General features: G+C 54.0%; 3 protein-coding genes across 4 annotated transcripts; 2 read left to right on the plus strand and 1 right to left on the minus strand.

Moving 5' to 3' along the window:
* The first annotated feature begins 34 nt into the window (after positions 1-34).
* On the plus strand, positions 35-5,157 carry UBE2T (ubiquitin conjugating enzyme E2 T). 2 transcript variants are annotated; one of them, XM_058855563.1, is made up of 7 exons: positions 35-120; positions 1,360-1,499; positions 2,081-2,150; positions 2,867-2,972; positions 3,421-3,519; positions 3,893-3,973; positions 4,868-5,157. In XM_058855563.1, the coding sequence occupies exons 2-7, from the start codon at positions 1,394-1,396 to the stop codon at positions 4,991-4,993; spliced, it is 588 nt and encodes a 195-aa protein (XP_058711546.1). In that variant the 5' UTR covers positions 35-120; positions 1,360-1,393; the 3' UTR covers positions 4,994-5,157. The 2 variants fall into 2 exon arrangements, with proteins under 2 accessions (XP_058711546.1, XP_058711547.1); XM_058855564.1 differs by lacking the exon at positions 35-120 and adding an exon at positions 124-155.
* Positions 5,158-7,627: 2,470 nt separating this feature from the next.
* LOC131587563 (CD151 antigen-like) lies at positions 7,628-10,954 on the minus strand. Its single transcript, XM_058855561.1, has 4 exons — positions 9,842-10,954; positions 9,417-9,510; positions 8,977-9,171; positions 7,628-8,434 (listed from the first exon to the last, which is right to left on the minus strand). Exons 2-4 carry the CDS (start codon positions 9,471-9,473, stop codon positions 8,018-8,020), a joined length of 669 nt encoding a protein of 222 aa, XP_058711544.1. The 5' UTR covers positions 9,474-9,510; positions 9,842-10,954; the 3' UTR covers positions 7,628-8,017.
* A 967-nt stretch (positions 10,955-11,921) lies between these two features.
* ADIPOR1 (adiponectin receptor 1) lies at positions 11,922-18,423 on the plus strand. The gene is made up of 8 exons (XM_058855552.1): positions 11,922-12,035; positions 12,142-12,352; positions 12,908-13,030; positions 13,598-13,769; positions 14,687-14,873; positions 15,870-16,057; positions 17,219-17,412; positions 17,711-18,423. Exons 2-8 carry the CDS (start codon positions 12,203-12,205, stop codon positions 17,837-17,839), a joined length of 1,143 nt encoding a protein of 380 aa, XP_058711535.1. The 5' UTR covers positions 11,922-12,035; positions 12,142-12,202; the 3' UTR covers positions 17,840-18,423.
* The last annotated feature ends 659 nt before the right edge of the window (positions 18,424-19,082 follow it).

Below are 19,082 nucleotides of genomic sequence, written 5' to 3' on the forward strand. Positions count from 1 at the left end.
CTTCCTGCCAGGCATCCGCCCATTGCCACGTGATAGCGGAAGTCCAGCCCCCGCCGCGCGCCGCCTCACGGGTCTGGGCGGGGCCTGGTCTTTGGCGGGAGCGTTAATTAGTTAGAGAAGGTAATTAGCAGAGAGGGTGGAGGTCGTTACGAAAGGTTTGTGTGAGGGCTCTTGGAGGAGTGAGGTTGTGGGTGGCCTTTCCCATCCTTGGGGAGTGGGAAGCGGGGCGCAGTTCTTGTGCGGGGGTAATTAGGTAATTAGGCTGAGGGGTAATTAATTTGGCTGATGAAGGAGAGTGAAACGCTTCTTCAGTGGGGATAGTCAGGGTAGGGATGCAGTAGAACTGAGGGGTGCTGTTAATGGTGCCTGAGGGGAAGGATGATCCCTGGAGGGGCAGTTCGGCTGAGGGAGGTGTCCCTGCCCTCAGGGTGGGGGTCAGGGCTGTGGGGGTCACCGGGCCTCGGGCTGTGGAGGGTCACCGAGCCTCGGGCTGTGGAACGTTACCGAGCCTCGGGCTGTGGGGGGTCACCGGGCCTCGGGCTGTGGAATGTTACCGAGCCTCGGGCTCTGGAGGGTCACCGAGCCTCGGGCTGTGGAGGGTCACCGGGCCTCGGGCTGTGGAGGGTCACCGAGCCTCGGCCTCTGGAGGGTCACCGAGCCTCGGGCTGTGGAGGGTCACCGGGCCTCGGGCTGTGGAGGGTCACCGGGCCTCGGGCTGTGGAGGGTCACCGGGCCTCGGGCTGTGGAGGGTCACCGGGCCTCGGGCTGTGCAGGGTCACCGAGCCTCGGGCTGTGGAGGGTCACCGAGCCTCGGGCTGTGCAGGGTCACCAAGCCGCGTTCCGCTCGGGGTGACTGGCAGTGGTCCCCGTGTCCCTGCCCACGAGGACTGGGGAGGAAGAGCAGACCCTTGCTTTAGGAGTATCAGGAGTATTCCTGTGGCAGGGAGTGGCCCATCCCTGCAGCAGCTTTCAGCTTTCCCCCTGCACAGGAAGGGAGAGATGGGGCCTTTGGCAAGAGAGGGGCACTGATGGGTGGCCCCAGCGGGTACCTTAGCCATGAAGGGACACAGTGGTCCCAGGGCAGATGTTACAGTCCCATAAGGGGTTTAGAGCCTGTTCGTGCTTCCCAGTTCATTAGGGTTTGTTAAACCCCAGCATTTATTAGAATCAGCTGGGAACTGAGGGGATGGGATGGATTATAAAGGGTCTTATGCTTCTCCTCCAGCTGGGGGCAAAAGCAGCTCCAGGAACTGGCTTAGCAGGTCTGTGACTCTCATACCACATCAGGATAACAGTTCAAAACCCAGGTCCTTAGCCAAAGAGAGTTCTCAATTTAAAGTGCTATTTTTGAAAATCCAGGTTTATCAGGAGTAGAATTTGGTCTCAGAGCACCATGCAGAGAGCATCACGGCTGACAAGGGAGCTCTCACTCCTGGCTACGGAGCCACCCCCGGGTATCACCTGCTGGCAGAACGGGCAGGTCAATAACCTGCAGGCACGTACGTACCTTGGGGGCTCCCAAAGGCAGGGCTGGGGTGCAGTTTGCTGCTGGGTCTCTGCATGCTTTGGGCTTGTGAAAGAAGCTCTATGTGGAAGTGTTGGATTTTAGTTTCCTTTAAACATAGCTTGGCCTGTGCCTTGGCTGGTCTGCCCTCAGTTTTGATTGTTGGGGAGTGGAACTGTATTGAGTTCTGGGGTGCAGGATCATGTCCAGGGAGGCTACAGTTACTGGTGACCAGCATGGGGCTCCAACAAGATGAGCTTCTGCTCAGGAAACCATTTATTCAACACAGGAACAAACTCAGATCCAGAGATGGAGAGCCCCAAACAGAGGCAGGATGGTGGGTTTTATGGGACAGAACCAGGGTGGAGCTTAAGGTCTGGGTCTGATAGGATGGTCTTTAATGTCCCTCCCAACCCTTAACATTCTATGATTCTGTCACCTGAGCAGCTCTGTAACTGTGGGGGGTATGTGGGCACTGCTGGACAACGAGATGATCTTGAAGGTCCCTTCCAACCCAAACCATTCTGTAATCCTGATTTTGAATGTAATTTTTGTATTTTTATCTTACTCCTAAAGAAATTCTAGGAGGTGTGGACACACCATATGAAAAAGGAATATTCAACCTGGAAATCATAGTTCCTGAAAGGTAAGTGGGCAATAGGCTCTAGCTAGATTAATTAAGAAGGAATTTTCCTGTGTGAGGGTGGTGAGCCCCTGGCACAGGGTGCCCAGAGAAGCTGTGGCTGCCCCTGGATCCCTGGAAGTTTCCAAGGCCAGGTTTGGCAGGGCTTGGAGTATCCGGGATAGTGTAAGGTGTCCCTGCCATGGCAGGGGATGGAGCAAAATACACTTTAATGTCCTTTCCAACCCAAACCAGGCTGATTCTCTGGTGTAGTTCTGCTCTGAATGAGTAAACTGATGTAAGGTATTTGCTGTAAATGCAAACATGTGAGTCCTTCCTTTATCCTCCCAACAAGGAATCGAGACCCTCTTTTTAAGGAATGTAATTTTTCTAGCAGCTGATACACTTACTTCACATTGAACATTAAAGATGTGTGATGAAAAACCTAAAAGTGTAATGGTAAGACTTTTGCCTTGTCATGCTTTCTCAAAGCTTTCTGGAAGGAGCTTTTTCATCAGTACAAGGTTTCTTATGTTGTTCTCCTTGTGGAAAGCTATCCAGAGAAGTGTTAGTCAGACACAGCTGGCAGCAGCAAAGGCAGAGCCCTGCCTCCAAAGATTTGTGGAGAAGGGCTCCAGTCATGTAGGCTGGGAGGAGGAAATGATGGAATTGCTTGGGAGGCAAAACAGCTGGTCCTGTAGGTATAATAATAACTTGTTTCTTAATGCTTATACCTTCAGGTACCCGTTTGAGCCACCAAAGATTCGCTTCCTGACCCCCATCTACCATCCTAACATTGACTCTGCTGGAAGGATTTGCCTGGATGTTCTTAAGTTACCCCCGAAGGTAAGACAGTGCTTGGGTGTGGGTAAGTGAGCCTGGGCAGGATAATGAGCTCCTTATTTGCTTCTTGTAAAAGCCTGATTGAATGTCTGTTTGCTCCTGACTTATTTACAGGGAGCAGGGAGTGAAGTTTTGAGTGGCATCTCCTTTGTTTAGAGCCAGAACATGATGTTTTTTGTTCCATATAACAGGAAGGCTTTAAAGATTGGAGTCAAAAGGCATTAGGTCTGAAAATGAGTTGCCCCAACACAGCAGAGATATGCAGGATACAGCCCACAGAATCATGGAATTGAGAGTGGGTCTGATGTTTTCCATGGGGCATTAGGTGCTGGCAGTCCCAGGGCAGATGTGGGCAGGCTGGGTTGAAGTGCTGTGGGTTCTGAGGTGTCTCTGGGCTGCTGTGTGCTGGTTTCTCTCTCTGAGCTGCTGCTCCTGTCCTGTTTCCTTACAGGGTGCATGGAGGCCTTCCCTGAACATTTCCACCCTGCTGACCTCCATCCAGCTGCTGATGGCAGAGCCTAACCCTGATGACCCTCTCATGGCTGATATTGTACGTGAGCTCCTCTTCCTCTCTCCTGGCCATGGACACAGGTGGGGAGGGAGTGGTGGGCTGCATTAGACTCCATTTCTGCTTCACTCTGGATTGACACACTAGGAGTGTGGCCTGACCTGGGTCAGCTAGGGCATCCCTGGGCTTCCCTGAGGCAGCTGAAGCCAGAAGAGATGGTCAAGGTCTTGTCTTCAAGCCATTATCTTCAGTGCAAATGGCAGCACAAGTTCTTCAAGCAAACTAAGTGAATTTTACACTTTTATGCTTGTTGCAGTTTTAGTGTGGTTTAGGACTCCTAAAGCCAGACTTGGTCCCAGCTTCTCAGTGACAGGTATTCAATCAAATCTGTCTTTGTCTTGCTCTTCCCATTTAGTCCTCAGAGTACAAGTACAACAGGCAGCTATTCCTGCTCAATGCCAGGGAATGGACCAAGAAATACGCAGGGCAGTCAAGGGTAAGGACCATGCTCTGCTCACTTGGTGTAGCTCCCTCTTGGTCTACAGTCCTTTTATCTGTTTCTCCTTCACAGTTGCTTTGTTCTTTCCTTCCTCCCCTTCTGCTCTGTGTTTTGGATCTGTATTTAATTTCATTAATTTTTTTTTAAACTCATTATATCCTCTCCTTCCAATTCAATGTGCTTATTCACTAATAACTGCCATGCTGCTCAAGGAGGAGGAGGGAGAGATGGATAAACCCTTCCCAGGGATCCTGCAGCCCTGTTCTCCCTCAGCTCTGTTCCCTGTCCTGTTCCTGATGCCTACCTGCACCTGTTCTCCACCTGCTCATCCATTCCCTGACTGGTCTCCCTGTTCCCTGGTGGAGTTCAGCCTTTCTCCCATCATCCTTCCTCTCTTCCTGCCTCCTTTCCTCTCTGTAACCTCACCAGTGAGTCTCATAAAAACAAAATCACACTTAAGCAGATCAAAACCTTTGCCCAAAAGTCAGTTACCTTTAGGCCTTCTCCCTTCCCTAGGTGCCTTCCCTCCCTGCACCTGTTTTGGGTAGCACCCCTTCTGGATGGGGATATCTTCCCTGGGAGCCATGCTCACTGCTCCAGCTCTGAAGGCATTTCCAAGTTAATTGTGGTTGTCAGGAGGGCACAGAGTGAAGCCATCTCTGCAATAACACACAGAGCCCTAGAGTGACCCAGCTGATCTGTGTGTGTTCTACTGCTCTGCTCAGTCATTATCTTGCTCTCCTGTCATCCCCCTTCCTGAAAATCCCAGCAGCAGGAACAGAATAACAAAAGCTCACTTTGTAAGAGCCAGAGTACAGTTTGAGCACAGGGCTTTCCAATGGCTGTAAAATTAAATTATTCACAGCTCTTTTATTTCTTGGGTCATCACAGGCTTCCAAGCCTTTGGAAGAGAAAGTCATCCAAAGTGAAACAAGCACCAGCAATGAATTGGCCATGCAGAAGAGAAAAGGGGTTAACATCAGTAGGAAGGAGAAGAAATCCCGCCCAGATTCCTGAGGGGGATTTGTTCTCTTCGGGCTGTCACTGTCCCCTTCCCCTCACACAGATCCAAGATACCCTTTGGCCTGCCTTTAAAGAGCTGCACCAGCTTTGGGTCTCTGTTTCCTTGGGGTGTTACTTTTTGCAAAAAGTTCCATTATATTAATAAAATATAAAGTTTCAATTTATATCTATTTTTCCATTTTGTTGACTGGATGTTTTGGAATATTTGAAAGAAAAGGTGTGTTGATGTGGCACAGCCTGGTTTTTGGTAGCAGGAAAGGGCCACAGGAGCAGCTTCTGTGACAAGGTGCCAGAAGCTTCCACCATCTCTGACAAAGCCAATCTCTGATGGCTCTGAGGATGGATGTGGTGCTGGCCCAGTTAGAGAGGTTGGTAGCACCTCTGTGATGATCTGTTTAAGGAGAAAATGGTGCTGTGCTGGCCTGGCTCGCAGGCTGTGGGCAGGAGGGCGGGGTGGTGGCTTCCCCTTGCCATGCCCCACATGAGGAGAGGTGTTAAAGGTGCTGGGATAGCAGCAATGGAAACTGGGAACGTGGAACCTGGATGAGATCAGCTTCTCAGCCCTGCAGGATCTTGCAAGAGTACCTACAGGCAGCAGGTTTTCTTCCAGTCAGAGAAGAGCAGGGAGAAGTGGGAACATGTGAGAGAAAACAGCATGGCAGCACCAAGGTCAGTGGGGGAGGAAGTGCTCCAAGCATCGGAGCCGATTCCTCTGCAAGGCATGGTGAGGATCAAGGTGAAACAAACTGGCTCCCAGTAATGCATGAAGTCTACAGGGGATGCAGAAATTCACAGCCCAGGAGAAAAGGGCTCGTGCTGGAATGGGTGGATGCCAGGGAAAGCTGTAATCCAGTGGGAGACCCGAATAGAGAGAGAGGGTCCTTGCTCCCAAACTAGAGCAGCCTGTCCTTAAAAGATTACATGCCCATGGACAAGTGACCCACACCACAGCAATTTTGGGAAAATGCCCATGGGAGGGACCTCACAGCATATCAGAGAAAAGACTCTGCTCCCTGAGCAAACAAAAGATCTCAAGGGATGAGCTGACCAAAACCCCACACCCTGTCTCCCTGCGGGAAAGAGGGAGGGGCTGGGGGAGAAAAAGGTGTTTACTTCTCATTATTCTCCTCTGACTCTGTTAATAATAAAATCACTTTATACCTTTAAAATTGAACCTGTTTTGCCTTCAGTGTTTTTTTTTTCTCCCAGTCCTTAACTCATGAGCCCTTTGGTTTTTTCCCTTGTCCTCTGCCCAACAGGGTAAGCAACAACTTTCGTGCCTGGCATTTGGCCAGTGTCAAACCACAACACAAGGAAAACTATGACCACTGCTTCAGCTTCCAATTTCCAACTTTAGAGACATGGGAACAGCACCAAGTAGTTCAGTTTCTATTTTCACAATCAACTGAGAGCAGGAGCTGAGCAGCAGACAGGTCAGAAACAGCTGGTGGGAATCCTTTCCCAGGAAACTCTTTAGTTTTCCATGTAACTTCAGGGGCTGTCATTAAACTCAAGTCTTACAAATCTGTCTCTCCAGAGCAGGTTCCAGTTGGAGCATTTAGGATAACCTGGATTGTGTCGTGGCTCTGTTATGACTCCAGGAGGTGGCCAGTGACAAGAACCAGCTCACAGCAGGTGAGGAAGAGCCCAAAGGATTCCCAGATATCTGGGAGGGTGGACATGGAAGAGTGGGATGTCAGCAATGTGATGTGCAGGGTGAAGAGTGCAAGAGGATTGGTCTAAGCAGGACAATTCTTGGTGCTTCCACAAAGATGAGGGCTGGCAGCAGATCACAGTAGGAGCAAGCTTGGCCTCTTGCTCTGCAGGTTGCCTGCTGGGAATTTAACCCATACCCTGTCCCTGCTCTCAGGAAAGCAAGTCAGGCCTATCTCTGGAGCAGAGACAGGACTCAACGAGGTTTCCAATGCCTGCAAGCAATGAAGCTCAGTGATGAGCTGATCTCTGCTGGGTGAGGAAAGGCCATGTCCTCAGCTGCTCCCAAAGCCCAGGCACGTCCTTGTCCAACTCAGTCAAAGTTGTAGTAAAGGCAGAAAGCGAAGAACATGGCAAAGATCTGGAATGATGGAGGTGAGAGAGGGTCAACCCCATGGCAGGGCCAGGCTGGGCCTGAGGATGGAAGCAGAGAGGGGCTGGAGGATCCCTGGCCTGGGGCCACTGCTGTGCCCCTCCAGGGGTCTGGGCCAGCTCTCCTGGTGCTGCACAGGGACACCCAGGGTGAGGAGACCCAGGGTGAGTAAAACAAACCCTCCCTTGTTCCTACACCTGCCCCATCTACAGTGGAGAGCAGGCTCTGTACCCTGAGACAGACCTGAGCCCCTTTGTGCTCTCCTTGCCCACTGAGCAACCCCCATGCCACCAAGAGTGGATGCTCTGCCTGCCCTGGCCCTGGCCCCCCTCGTTACCTCAATGCCCAGCACGGCTAAGCTGCAGGTCCCAGGGAGGGAGATGTACCTCTGCAGGGTCCTGCCGAAGGTGAAGAAGCAGCCCTGGGGCAGAGAGAGGATGGAGAGGCTCTCTCGTGTTCCCCATGGCCACAGGGAGCCCAGAGGGGGACCAGAGTGCAGGGGGATGTGGGGGGGTCCCCTGTGGGGCAGGACAAGCTGAGGACTCTGGGAGCCACTGGACTGTGGAAGCACAGACAGGCAATGGCTCAGGCTTCTGTCCCTTGTGCTCTGCCCTGTGAGCCTGGGAAGGGCTGAGGCTGGGACAGGGACACAGACACAGCAGGCTTGTGCCATACCTGCTCATGGATGTAGCCAGGGCTTCTGTCCTGGCACTGCTCCCAGCCTAGGAGCTCTCCTGCCAGCAGAAACCCATCCCGGGCACAGCACGCCTGTGGCCACGGCATCCCTGGGTGCAGCTCCTGGAAGCGGGAGCCATTCCCAAAGTCTTTGGGTCCTAAAACACCACAACACGAGAACTGGAACAGAAGGGAAACACCATCACCGTGGTCACCCTTGGTGGATCCTGTGTGTCCCCCAGGAGCCTCCCGGGTGCTCACCGTGACCATGAGGGTGTTCCAGGCTGTGGAGAAGACCTCAGCACTCTCATCCCCACCGTAGTTCTTCTGTAGCTCGGACAGGAAGTGCTCGGGCTGCACCTGTGGAATTGATGCCAGGGCTGGGAATGTTCCTCTCCCACCCTGCTCAGCAGCAGCTCCTGCTGAGGGGAGTTGGGCACCCACTGGATCCCCCCCACCTGCTTTGAGGTGTGTGTTGTGCTGGTGACAGAAGTGAGGGGAAGGGTGTCCCTAGACCAGCCCTGGTCGCCCGGTGGGCTCTGAGCCATGGCCATGGTGTGGCAGAGGAAGGCTGCTGACGCTGGGGATGGTGTGAGTACCTGTTTCCAGTGCACCAGGAAGAGAATGGCCCCAACAAGCTGTGCGAGGAAGACGAGGCTGACAAGGATGAAGAACTGGAAGGCAGCAGGTGAAGGAGTCAGAGACCAGCCTGATCCCACAAGCAGCCTGCTCACATTATCCCTGCCCTCCTCTGCACCAGTCCTGCCTGTGCTCTGTGTCCCTGAGACCAGGGACATGTGTACAGCTCCTGGGGACAGATGCCACATCTCTGACCACAGTGGCTGCAAGGCAGGGGTTAAAAACAAGCACTGCCTGCAAGGGACTGGGGATGCTGAAGAAACAGGGGTGTTGGTGCTCAAATAGGCGTTTCTGTCCCTCACCAGCAGTGGCGTCATCTTGGAAATGCCATGTGGGACAAGCCAGTGGCTTCAGAGGGAACTGACTCTACTTGGTGGCTTTATAAATCCTCTGGGCTCTAAGCTGAGACTCACAAGGTGGGGAGTGGATGGCAGGACATGTTGAGGATGAGGAACAGCAGCTCCTGGCTCTTCCAGGAATACCTGCATCCCCCACTACCCTCCAGCCTGTGACTCCCGCCCCCAGTGCCCCCTGCCCACATCCTGCAGCCCCTTCCCACCCATCTTCCCTCCCTCACCAGCAGCAGGAGCGGGCGGCTCCGGCGCAGGGCCCCGCAGCAGCCCAGGAAGCCGAGCAGGGACAGGGCAATGCCCACGGCCAGCAGCAGCCACGCACCCGCGCTCAGCACGGCCCTGGCAGCCACGATGTCCTGGAAACCAGCCGGGTCCGTGGCCACCCACACTCCCATGCCTGTCAGGCATGTCCCCCCAGCCTGCAGGAGGAGGTCAGGAGATGATAATGAGCTCAAGGGATGTCCAAGGCTCCGTCCCCTCCCTGGGAATGGGTGTCACCCACCCTGAGCCAGAGGTAAATGTCACCCCATGTGGATGTGGGATGCTTCAACCCTTGGTTCCCTCCCTGGGACCGGTGTCACCCACCCTGAGCCAGCTGGAGATGTTGCTCCCCAGGCAAGGTTCCCCTCCACCCCTGCACCCCACAGGGCCCAGGTGGACTCACAAACACCAGCACATTGAAGATGAACATCAGGTACTTCATGCAGCTCAAGACACCCATGGAGACACCAGGAGCGGGGACACAGCAGTGTTTGTCCCTATGGAGGGGAGAGCAGAGCCCTGGCCACAGCCAGCCCTGACTTGTCCTGGACCCCATGGCTCCAGCAGAATGTGGGGAGATCCCAAAATTCCCAGATCATTTTCTACCTCCACCATCTCCCATCACACCCCAAAAAGCCCCAAACCTGTGTTCTCTCCAAATCCGTGTCCCCTCCCAGTCACGTCCCCTCCCTTCACATGTCCCATGTCTCCTGTCCTGTGTCTCCTCCAAACCCTGCATTCCCTCCGGACCCTGTGTCCCCTACAAATTCCATGTCCCTTCCCAACCCAGGTCCTCTCTAAATCCTGTGTTCCCTTCACATCACTCACCCTGTGGGGATAGCGGCCAACCCAGGTACCTCTAACCTTCCCTGGTGCTGTCAGCACCTATATAACATCACCAAGGTTGGAAAATCCCTCCTCCCTTCCCACTCCAGCAGCCCCAAGAAATCCCTTCCAGCCGCGAGGCCATGAATGATTGATGGGGAACAGGATCCACCATTGTGCCACTGGCGGCCGGGAGTCTCCGGCTCCTGTCAGCCAAGGAAATGAAACCTGTGGGCAGGGAAAGATGAGCCACCCCACCGGGCCAGGGGTGAGCTCGGCCACTGATCATTGCTGTGGCCATCCAGGAAAGCCTTCGGTGGCCACAGGTCACAGGCGGTGCTGCGGGGACAATCAGCCCAAATGGATGACAGGGTCTGTCCCCTCTTGTTGCTGGTGGGAGAAATGGAGATGATTCGTGCTAACTCAATTGTAACTATTTGAAAAGTTGTTATTATAAAGCAATAATGGGAATTGGTGTTACAAGGCAGATGGAGCCCTTTGCAGATGTTACAAATAGGATACTGGATGTAGTTTTAAGATAAGGAATGTCTCAAGACAGAATCAACCTTGAGATGGACAAAGCTGGAACGACTTCAAGCATAAGGTTTGAAATGATGGTTTTAACTATGAAACACAAGGCTAATTATTGGAACATAATGTTTGCTTACATCACACAATGCTTAGCACACACTCACAACCTGTGAGGTGATCCAGAGGACAAGGATGAGTGTAAGCCTTCATCCAAAGACCACCAAAAGAAGACTGAAGACCCCCTAGCAACAGGTGAAGCATGAACCATGAAGTACAGTGACGCAGAATTTAAGAATTGAAAGTGGGAGGAAACTTACAGGAAATACTAACAAATATGTATAAGCATGTAGTACATAAGTTTAGTTTGAATTGCTTTGTTTGGTATGTGAGGTGGGGTGAGAAGCTCTCTCCGTACCCTGGTCAGTTACTGGCAAATTACATACAGAAATTGTATTTTTTTACTAAATTGTATTCATTTACACCAAATTGCTATTCAATTGACTAAACGGTGTTCTTTTACTAAATTGTATTTTTCATACCAAATTGCTATTCAATTCACTAAATTGCATTTATTTTTAATTTAATTGCTGTTAACTCAATAAACCTAATTGTCTAATTTCATTTATAACACTGACTTTAGGAGCTCTCTAAATGCAGTCACCTTAGAAAGGAAACATTATTTATTCTGCACCAGGTACAAAGAGGAGGTTTCCACAAATCAAGCACACTGAGGGGTAAAAGGTTGAATCTTTTATACAGTAAATTTACATGAACCCGTCTATCTAAAGCATATTCTTCACTTGCCTAATACATATTTCTTTTAACATATTACTCAGTGTTTGAAACACAAAGTTCTTTTCTTCATTGAAGCATCTTCTCTTGGAGAAGCTGAATTTCGACAGCTAGGTTTGCAAAAAGTGAGATAATTGATCCTAGGGGCAGAGAATTCATCTTGAATTGATAGATAATCGCAGATAATTCACCTTGAATTGATAGATAATCCCAGAGAATTCATCTCGAATTGATAGATAATCGCAGATAATTCACTATGAATTGATCAATAATTCCGGATAATTCACTATGAATTGATCAATAATCCCGGATAATTCAGGATGAATTGATCAATAATCCCGGATAATTCACGATGAATTGATCAATAATCCCGGATAATTCACGATGAATTGATCAATAATCCCGGTTAATTCAGGATGAATTGATCAATAATCCCGGATAATTCAAGGTGATAGATAATCCCGGATAATTCAGGATGAACTGATCAATAATCCCGGATAATTCAGGATGAATTGATCAATAATCCCGGATAATTCATTTGGAGGCGGTGTCGGTGTCCCCGCAGCCCCGGGGCTCTGTCCCTCCGCTCCGAGCCAGCAGGGGGCAGCCGAGCGCGCAGCCATAGAGCCGAGCGGGGCGGCCAGAGCGCCTCCCGCCCGCGCCCAGCCAGGCGGCTCCACCAATCGCAGAGGGCGCTGGCCGGGGGGGCGGGAGGAACGAGAGACAGACAGGGATCCTGACCAATCACAGCGCGTTTTCCCCAGGCTGGGGCCCTGCGGGGCGCGGCCCCGAGGCCGGAAGCGGCGCTCTGCCTTCCCGTTCCCTCGGCGCTGCTTCCGGTGCCGCCGCCGCCGCCCGCGGGATGTAGCGGCCGGTGAGGGCCGGGCAGGGGAGCGAGGGGTTCTCTGCTCCCAGCCCACCAGGGACAGCCCTGCCGCCGCGCCCGCCGCTCCCGGTAACTCCGCTTCTTCCACCCGCAGCGCGGCGGCAGAAGGACGCGGAAGGACCTTCATCGGCTGCCCCGGAGCTCCCGCCGCGCCGATGGCGTCCCGCAAGGCCCCCGCCGGGGCGGGCAGCGGGCTGGCGGCCGCCGGCCGGGAGCGGGAGCGGGAACGGGCGCACCTGGAGCTCGCCGAGCTGGGGCCGCTCCTGGAGGAGAAGGGGGACCAAGGAGCCACCGGCGCCGCCACCGTGAGCCCCTCCCGGAGCCTGAGCCTGGCTCTGTCTCCTCGCTCCGTCCCCGCGGATTATCCCGGCAATCTGCCCGTTATCCCATTAATAGCTGGAGGAGCGCAGCTCCGAGCCCGCAGGAGCGGAGCCGGGATTGTCCTCAGCAGGGATGTCACCGGGATCGCTGTGCCTGTTCCCAGGCTGTTCCCAGGCTGTTCCCAGCATTTCCACAGGGCAGGGAATCACCTTCCCGAACCCTTTCCCGCTGAGGAGAGCAGATGTGCCGGGACCAGAGCGTTCCCAGCCCGGAGCTGTCTCTGCTCGGGTGCCCCGGCTGTGCCGAGCCGCGGTTCCGGCCTTGGGATGAAAATCCCCGGTGGTAATCCCACTTTTCGACAGGATAAATCTGGGATTAGCCTGCCCAGGACGGGCCAGGCAGCAGCGTGTTGCATAAACGAGGGTGACTGGGGCTCCTGCCTGCTCCTCTCAGAGGGATGAAGCCCCAGCTGCCCTCAGAAGAGCAGGGATGGTTCATCTCCCAGGGGCTGGAATGATGCCTGGCTCTTCTCCCTGCAGGCTGAGGATCCACCAGGCCCGGCAGCCCGTGAGGAGGAGGAGGAGGAGGAGGTGGTGCGGGTGCTGACCCTGCCCCTGCAGGCTCACCATGCCATGGAGAAGATGGAGGAGTTCGTGTACAAGGTACCGGAGCTGGGGGTGATCCCCTGGTCTTGACTTTGGAGCAGATTCCCCAATCCCAGGGTTTGGGGTGTCAGGCTGTGTCGGAATGAAGCTCCACATGGCCCCAGCTTGCCTCAGCTCTGCTGGGCTGATCCCAGTGGGGATGGCCAGGATGGGGAGCTGGGAGCAATCCCAGTGTTCCTGTGTGGCCCAGAGTCCCAGTGCTGGCTGGGGTCACCCAGTGCCCACAGTCACTGTGCACCTGTGCTTCTTCCCTGATCAAACGGGAATTCCCACCACAGGGAGCAGTCTGTGGGTGTGGAAAGGTTAAAGCTGATGGTATCAATCACCCCTGAGTCCCTGGGGGATCCTGGAATCACTCCTTTGGGGCCTGTGTGCTAACTGAGGTGAGGGTGAAATCACTCCCTGGGAGTTTTGTGGAGCAAAGTGCAGGATGTGGGTGGGTGGCTGACAGGGTCCACAGGACACCTGATGTCTGAGAAGCCAAACTTCTTCTCCCTGAGGAGCAGCCCAGGGCTGGGTTGTTGCCTGTGGGTTTGGGGCTCTGATGGCCCTGGTGTGTCGCAGGTGTGGGAAGGACGCTGGCGCGTGATCCCGTACGACGTCCTGCCCGACTGGCTCAAGGACAATGATTACCTCCTGCACGGACACCGGCCCCCCATGCCCTCCTTCCGTGCCTGCTTCCGGAGCATCTTCCGGATACACACTGAGACAGGCAACATCTGGACACACCTGCTGGGTGAGTGTGGGGCTGGGGGGGCTCAGACCCTGCATTAGAGTCAGAGCAGGCTCAGTGCTGGGTCCTCTCCATGCCCAGGGCTCCCTGTGAGGATGCAGGCAGATCAGACATGGAGTGCCTGGAGCTCCTTGGGAGAGAGGGACCAGGGCTGGGCTCAGCCACTGCAGGACTGGGATGGTGAAATGTGTCCTGGGAAAAACAAGGAAGCCTCAGATGATGTTCCTCTGAAATGAGTCCAGAGGAGGCCAGAGAGATGCTCTGAGGGCTGGAGCTCTTCTGCTCTGGAGCTGGGCTGGCAGAGCTGGGAATACTTAGCCTGGAGAAGAGACAGCTCCAGGGAGACCTTAGAGCCCCTTCCAGTACCTAAAAGGGCTCCAGGAGAGCTGAAGAGGGACTTTGGACAAGGGCTGGGAGTCACAGGACAAGGAGGAATATCTTCCCACTGCCAGAGGGCAGGGTTAGATGGGATATTGGAAGAAATTTTTCCCTGTGGGGGTGGTAAAGCCCTGACCCAGATTGCCCAGGGCAGCTGTGGCTGCCCCATCCCTGCAAGTGTCCACAGCCAGGTTGAACGAGGCTTGGAGCAACCTGGGATAGTGGCAGGTGTTCCTAGCCATGGCATGGGCTGGAATGTGGTGAGCTTTAAGGTCCCTTCCTACCTAAACTAGTCTGTGATTCCATGACCCTGTGAAACACATCAGCTCAGCAGCTCTTTGCCCTGTGCCTGCCCCTTCCCCTGATCCCAGAACTTCTCATTTGCATTAACAGAGACCTTAGCCAAGGACCTACTGTGGGTTACTGAGCACCCCTGGGATACATCCCCGACCTCCTGGAGCATGGCTAGGGCTGTTCTTATCCTGGCTCTGCTGAACTCCCTCACTTGTCCCCCTGACTTCCTTCTCCATGTGCTCCTGCAGGGTTTGTTCTGTTCCTCTGCCTGGGGATCCTGACCATGCTGCGGCCCAACATGTATTTTATGGCTCCTCTCCAAGAGAAGGTGGTGTTTGGGATGTTCTTCCTGGGAGCAGTGCTGTGCCTCAGCTTCTCCTGGCTTTTCCACACTGTCTACTGTCACTCAGAGAAGGTCTCACGGACTTTTTCAAAGTGAGTCAGCATGAGTGTGGTTGTGTGGTCTCCTGGGAGGTTTTGGGTTCTTGCAGCATTTCCTCTTGGAAAGCACTGTGTTCCCAAATGTTTTATCCCTGGGGGAAGGGAGAGTCCATCCAATCCAGCATGAAACTGGGAGGAAGCACAGCAGGGTTCTGGAGGGTTCTGTCTGAGCATCTTAAACATGCCAGGTCAGGGGCCTCAGGTGCATGATAAAGATCCTGGGACACTGCAGCTCCCAAGGGAACAGGATCCTGGCTCCCAAGGGAACAGGATCCTGGCTCCCAAGGGAACGGGATCCTGGCTCCCAAGGGAACAGGCTCTGTTGCCTCTTGTAGCAGTGAATTGAGGAGGGGTCTCACTGGGCAGCTGGGGGCCATGGCCAGTTTGGCAGGACCCAGTTTACTGGATGCTTTTAAAAACCTCAGTTTGGACTGAAATCAAATGGAAAGAAGGAACAGGATTCCCAGCAGAGTGGGAAGGCTGGTCAGTGGTTTGTGCCTCTTCCCGGGCTGCTCCCATCAGCCTTTGCAGTGAGGCTCTCGAGTGACATTCTGCTCCCTCATGGCTGTTAAAGGCATTTATTTGAGTGCTGCTTGCTGGGAATCGTGCCCATCCCCTTTGCACAAGCCCTAGAGATCCCATGGGATCCTGTCTCCAGAACAAATCCAGCAGGAATGCCCTTGTGTTCCTGGGAAGGCAGTGGGGCCAGTGCAGGGGCTATGTTTCAGTGGTGAGATGAGTGGAGGATCACAGATCCATGTGCACAGGGATTTGTTCCTGGTGGTTTGAGTTCCAGCCTCCTCTTGCCCCTCCCCACCGTTCCCACTGTGCCCAGCCCTTTCTCCTGTCTCACCTGCCCTGATGGGACTCCAGCACTGCCCTCCTGCCCAGTGACTCCACTCAGGTGCAGGCTGGAGAGTCCCTTTCCACATGGAGGGGGCTGATTTTGGGGCTCACCTGTGGCTCTCTGTCATTGCACCCTGGCTGCAGGTTGGATTATTCAGGAATTGCACTGCTGATCATGGGGAGCTTCGTCCCGTGGCTCTACTACTCATTCTACTGCTCTCCACAGCCAAGACTCATCTACCTCTCCATCGTCTGTGTCTTGGGTATCTCTGCCATCATTGTGGCACAGTGGGACCGATTTGCCACTCCCAAGCACAGGCAGACCAGAGCAGGTAGGAGCTCCCTCCTCCCTCAGGTCCTGGGAAGAACTTTGGGCAGATCCCGTTTGGGAGAAGCTCTGGGAGCTGCAGGATTCATTTCCCCGGAGCAGCACAGCACTGCAGGGAGCAGCCTCCTGCCTTCTCTCGCTGTGCTGGGGATTCATCTGCTGAGCAGAGCCTGAGGTTTGGAGTTTAAAAATAGCCTGGGTCAGCTGGGGCTGTGCCTTTCCTGCCTTCTACGGGAAGCAGTTTAGCAGCAGGAAGCTGCAGCTGGGGCAGAGGAGAAAGGCATTCCTGAGCTCTTCCCTGCCAGGGACGTGCTGGCCGGTCCCTGCCTTCCTGGGGGTGCAGGGGGGGTTCAGCAGGTCCAGCCTTGCTGAAGCACCAGGAGACACCTCCCTCCCCAACTCCCAGGGGCCCTGAAGCAAATGTCTGAGCACTGTCCTGGCTGCATGAAGTGAGGAAAGACCATGCTGAGACAGAGGCCACCTGAGAGCCCTCAGATGAGGGCAGGGGAGAGGCGGCACTCACATCCCCCTGGCTCCTCCCCACTGCATCCTGTGCCCCCAGCACGAGCAGGATCCAGCCGGGTGCCACCCTGAGCCTCTCCAGGCCAGTGTCACCGCGGTGCCACTTGTTCTTTGCCAACTCATCAGAGGGCAGAGTTGAACATTTCAGCTGCTGCTGAGCTCCTTCCTCAGGAGCTGCAAGAAATTACTGTACTGGAAGGGGTGGCTGTGTTCCTGGTGCAATCCAAAGGGCTGGCACCTTACAAAGTCCATTCCCATAGCCAGGAGTGGGAGCTGCTGCAGCCCTGCATAAAAAACAGTGGGTGGATTCTACCCAACGAGCACGGGGGCGGTTTGCCTGGAATGTGGACCTGTGGATCCCTCATTTTGGGAAGGATGTGTGCCATAAGGATTGGAGAAGTTTAAGGAGTGTTAGGACAATGCTTTCAGACACAGTGGGGGGATTGTTTGGGGGTCTCCTGTGCAGGGCCAAGAGTTGGACACAATGATCTTTATGAGTCCTTTTCAGCCCAAGATGTTCTATGAATTCAGTGAAGAAAAGCTGCTTCCCTAGCACAGGATGAGGGATTCGGGGAAATTGGTGGCAGGAGCAGCTCCCCCCCACTCCCACTGAGCTCTTTTCCCTGATCTCTCTGGGCTACAGGCGTGTTCCTGGGGCTGGGACTGAGCGGGGTTGTGCCCACCATGCACTTCACCATTGCTGAAGGCTTTGTGAAGGCCACCACGGTGGGGCAGATGGGCTGGTTCTTCCTCATGGCTGTGATGTACATCACGGGCGCTGGGCTCTATGCTGCCCGCATCCCTGAGCGCTTCTTCCCGGGCAAGTTCGACATCTGGGTGAGTGTGGGGATCAGCAATCCTAGGGGCAGCTCTGGGTCAACAGAGGGGCATTGAGGGCTGGATGGGATGTCAGGCTGTGCCTCAGCACAGTGGCAGGCAGACCTTGAACTGTGGGCACACCTTGCTGCGTGTGGGCAGGGCAGGGTAAAATACAGGGTGGGAATCACTGCTGGATGCAAGGCGGGGAGCAGAGAGCAAAGGACAGTCCTGGAGCAGCAAGGAAGAGGAAGAGGTGGTGTTGACAGTGTTGGTGTCCCCTTTGGTCTGGTCTAAAGGTTTTTTTGCTTCCCTCCAGTTCCAGTCTCATCAGATCTTCCATGTGCTGGTAGTGGCTGCAGCCTTTGTCCACTTCTATGGGGTGTCCAACCTGCAGGAATTCCGCTACGGCCTGGAAGGAGGGTGCACAGACGACTCTCTCCTCTGAGAGCGCCTGGTTTTAGTACAAGCTTCCTAAGTGCTTTTTAAACTCTTGTCTTTGCTAAAATCAAAGGAAGACTCAAAACCATTTGGGGTTGTTGGTTGTTTTTTTTCTTTTAAAGAAACAAAAAAGTAAGAAATGGGTAAATCCTTTAGCAAAGTTGTTGACCAAATCCTCACCCCCTTCCCCACGCACTGTGCTGGGGCTGCAGGGGGGTGCCTGACTCCTCCAGTGTTTTTGCTGCACCAGGATCACCTGGTGCTTGCTGCTCCTGCACAGCTGTGCACATCCCACTCTTCATGAACCAGGAGTTTTGCATATCCCCCACGGCAGTGCCTGGCTGGGGCAGCCCCAGGCACAGGCACACACTCATGTAATTTAAAGTTTTAATTGTCCTTTTTGTTTTGTTTTCCTTGACAAAGTAATGTAAACATAAATGAAAGAATATTTAATATTTAATACTAAGCTTTAAGACAACGCGCTGCCACCGCAGTCCTTGGCTCCCTCCGTGTCAGGAGGAAGAACAGTGTTGTAGGGAATGTAGAGCTGCTGTAGCTGATTGAAATAAAAAGGTCAATAGTTCAGTGTCACCACTGTGTCCATGTCCATTTTTGGGGTGGGGGAAGAGAGGGCTCTGGGCACCCCAGGCACAGGGCAGGAATGCCCTGGGGCAGTGGAATCCCTCCAGCTGCAGTGGACTCTGGACTGGGCTGGAATAAAACAGGAAATTGGAGTGTTGTGATGACAGGGCAGGAAACCCAGCCCTGGCTGGTGACAGCTCTGGGGCTGTGACTTCCTTTGGGGCTCAGCAGGGCAGGAGAGGTGGCACAGCCTGGCCAGGGTGGGAGCAGTGCAGGACCATGGCCCATTCAGAGGCTTCTCCTGGTGCATAGGGGACAGTGACTGTCAGGTTTGGAGGTGCAGGGGCCAGCAAAGTCCAGTTCAGGCAGCTGAGGGCCACTGCCTGACCTACAGGTGAAGGAGTGTGGGCAGAGCCACTGTAGCCCCTGTGCCACCTGCCCCTGCCATCCCCCAGAGGGGGGATGTCCTTTTGCTGAGCTGTGTGGATGTGGCCCAGCTTTGGAAATCCCCCAGGCTGGACACTGTATCAGCAATTTCCAGCAAACAATAGCTTGATCAATGAGTTAATTAGTGAGTTACAACAGAAAACCTCACTGGACGTGATTTTGTAACTGCTACCAAGAGGGAAGGGGCTTCTACAGCTGGAGGTTAAGGACAAAACTGCAGA

This window comes from Poecile atricapillus, chromosome 23, assembly GCF_030490865.1.
Source record: "Poecile atricapillus isolate bPoeAtr1 chromosome 23, bPoeAtr1.hap1, whole genome shotgun sequence".
Taxonomy (NCBI): Eukaryota; Metazoa; Chordata; class Aves; order Passeriformes; family Paridae; genus Poecile; species Poecile atricapillus.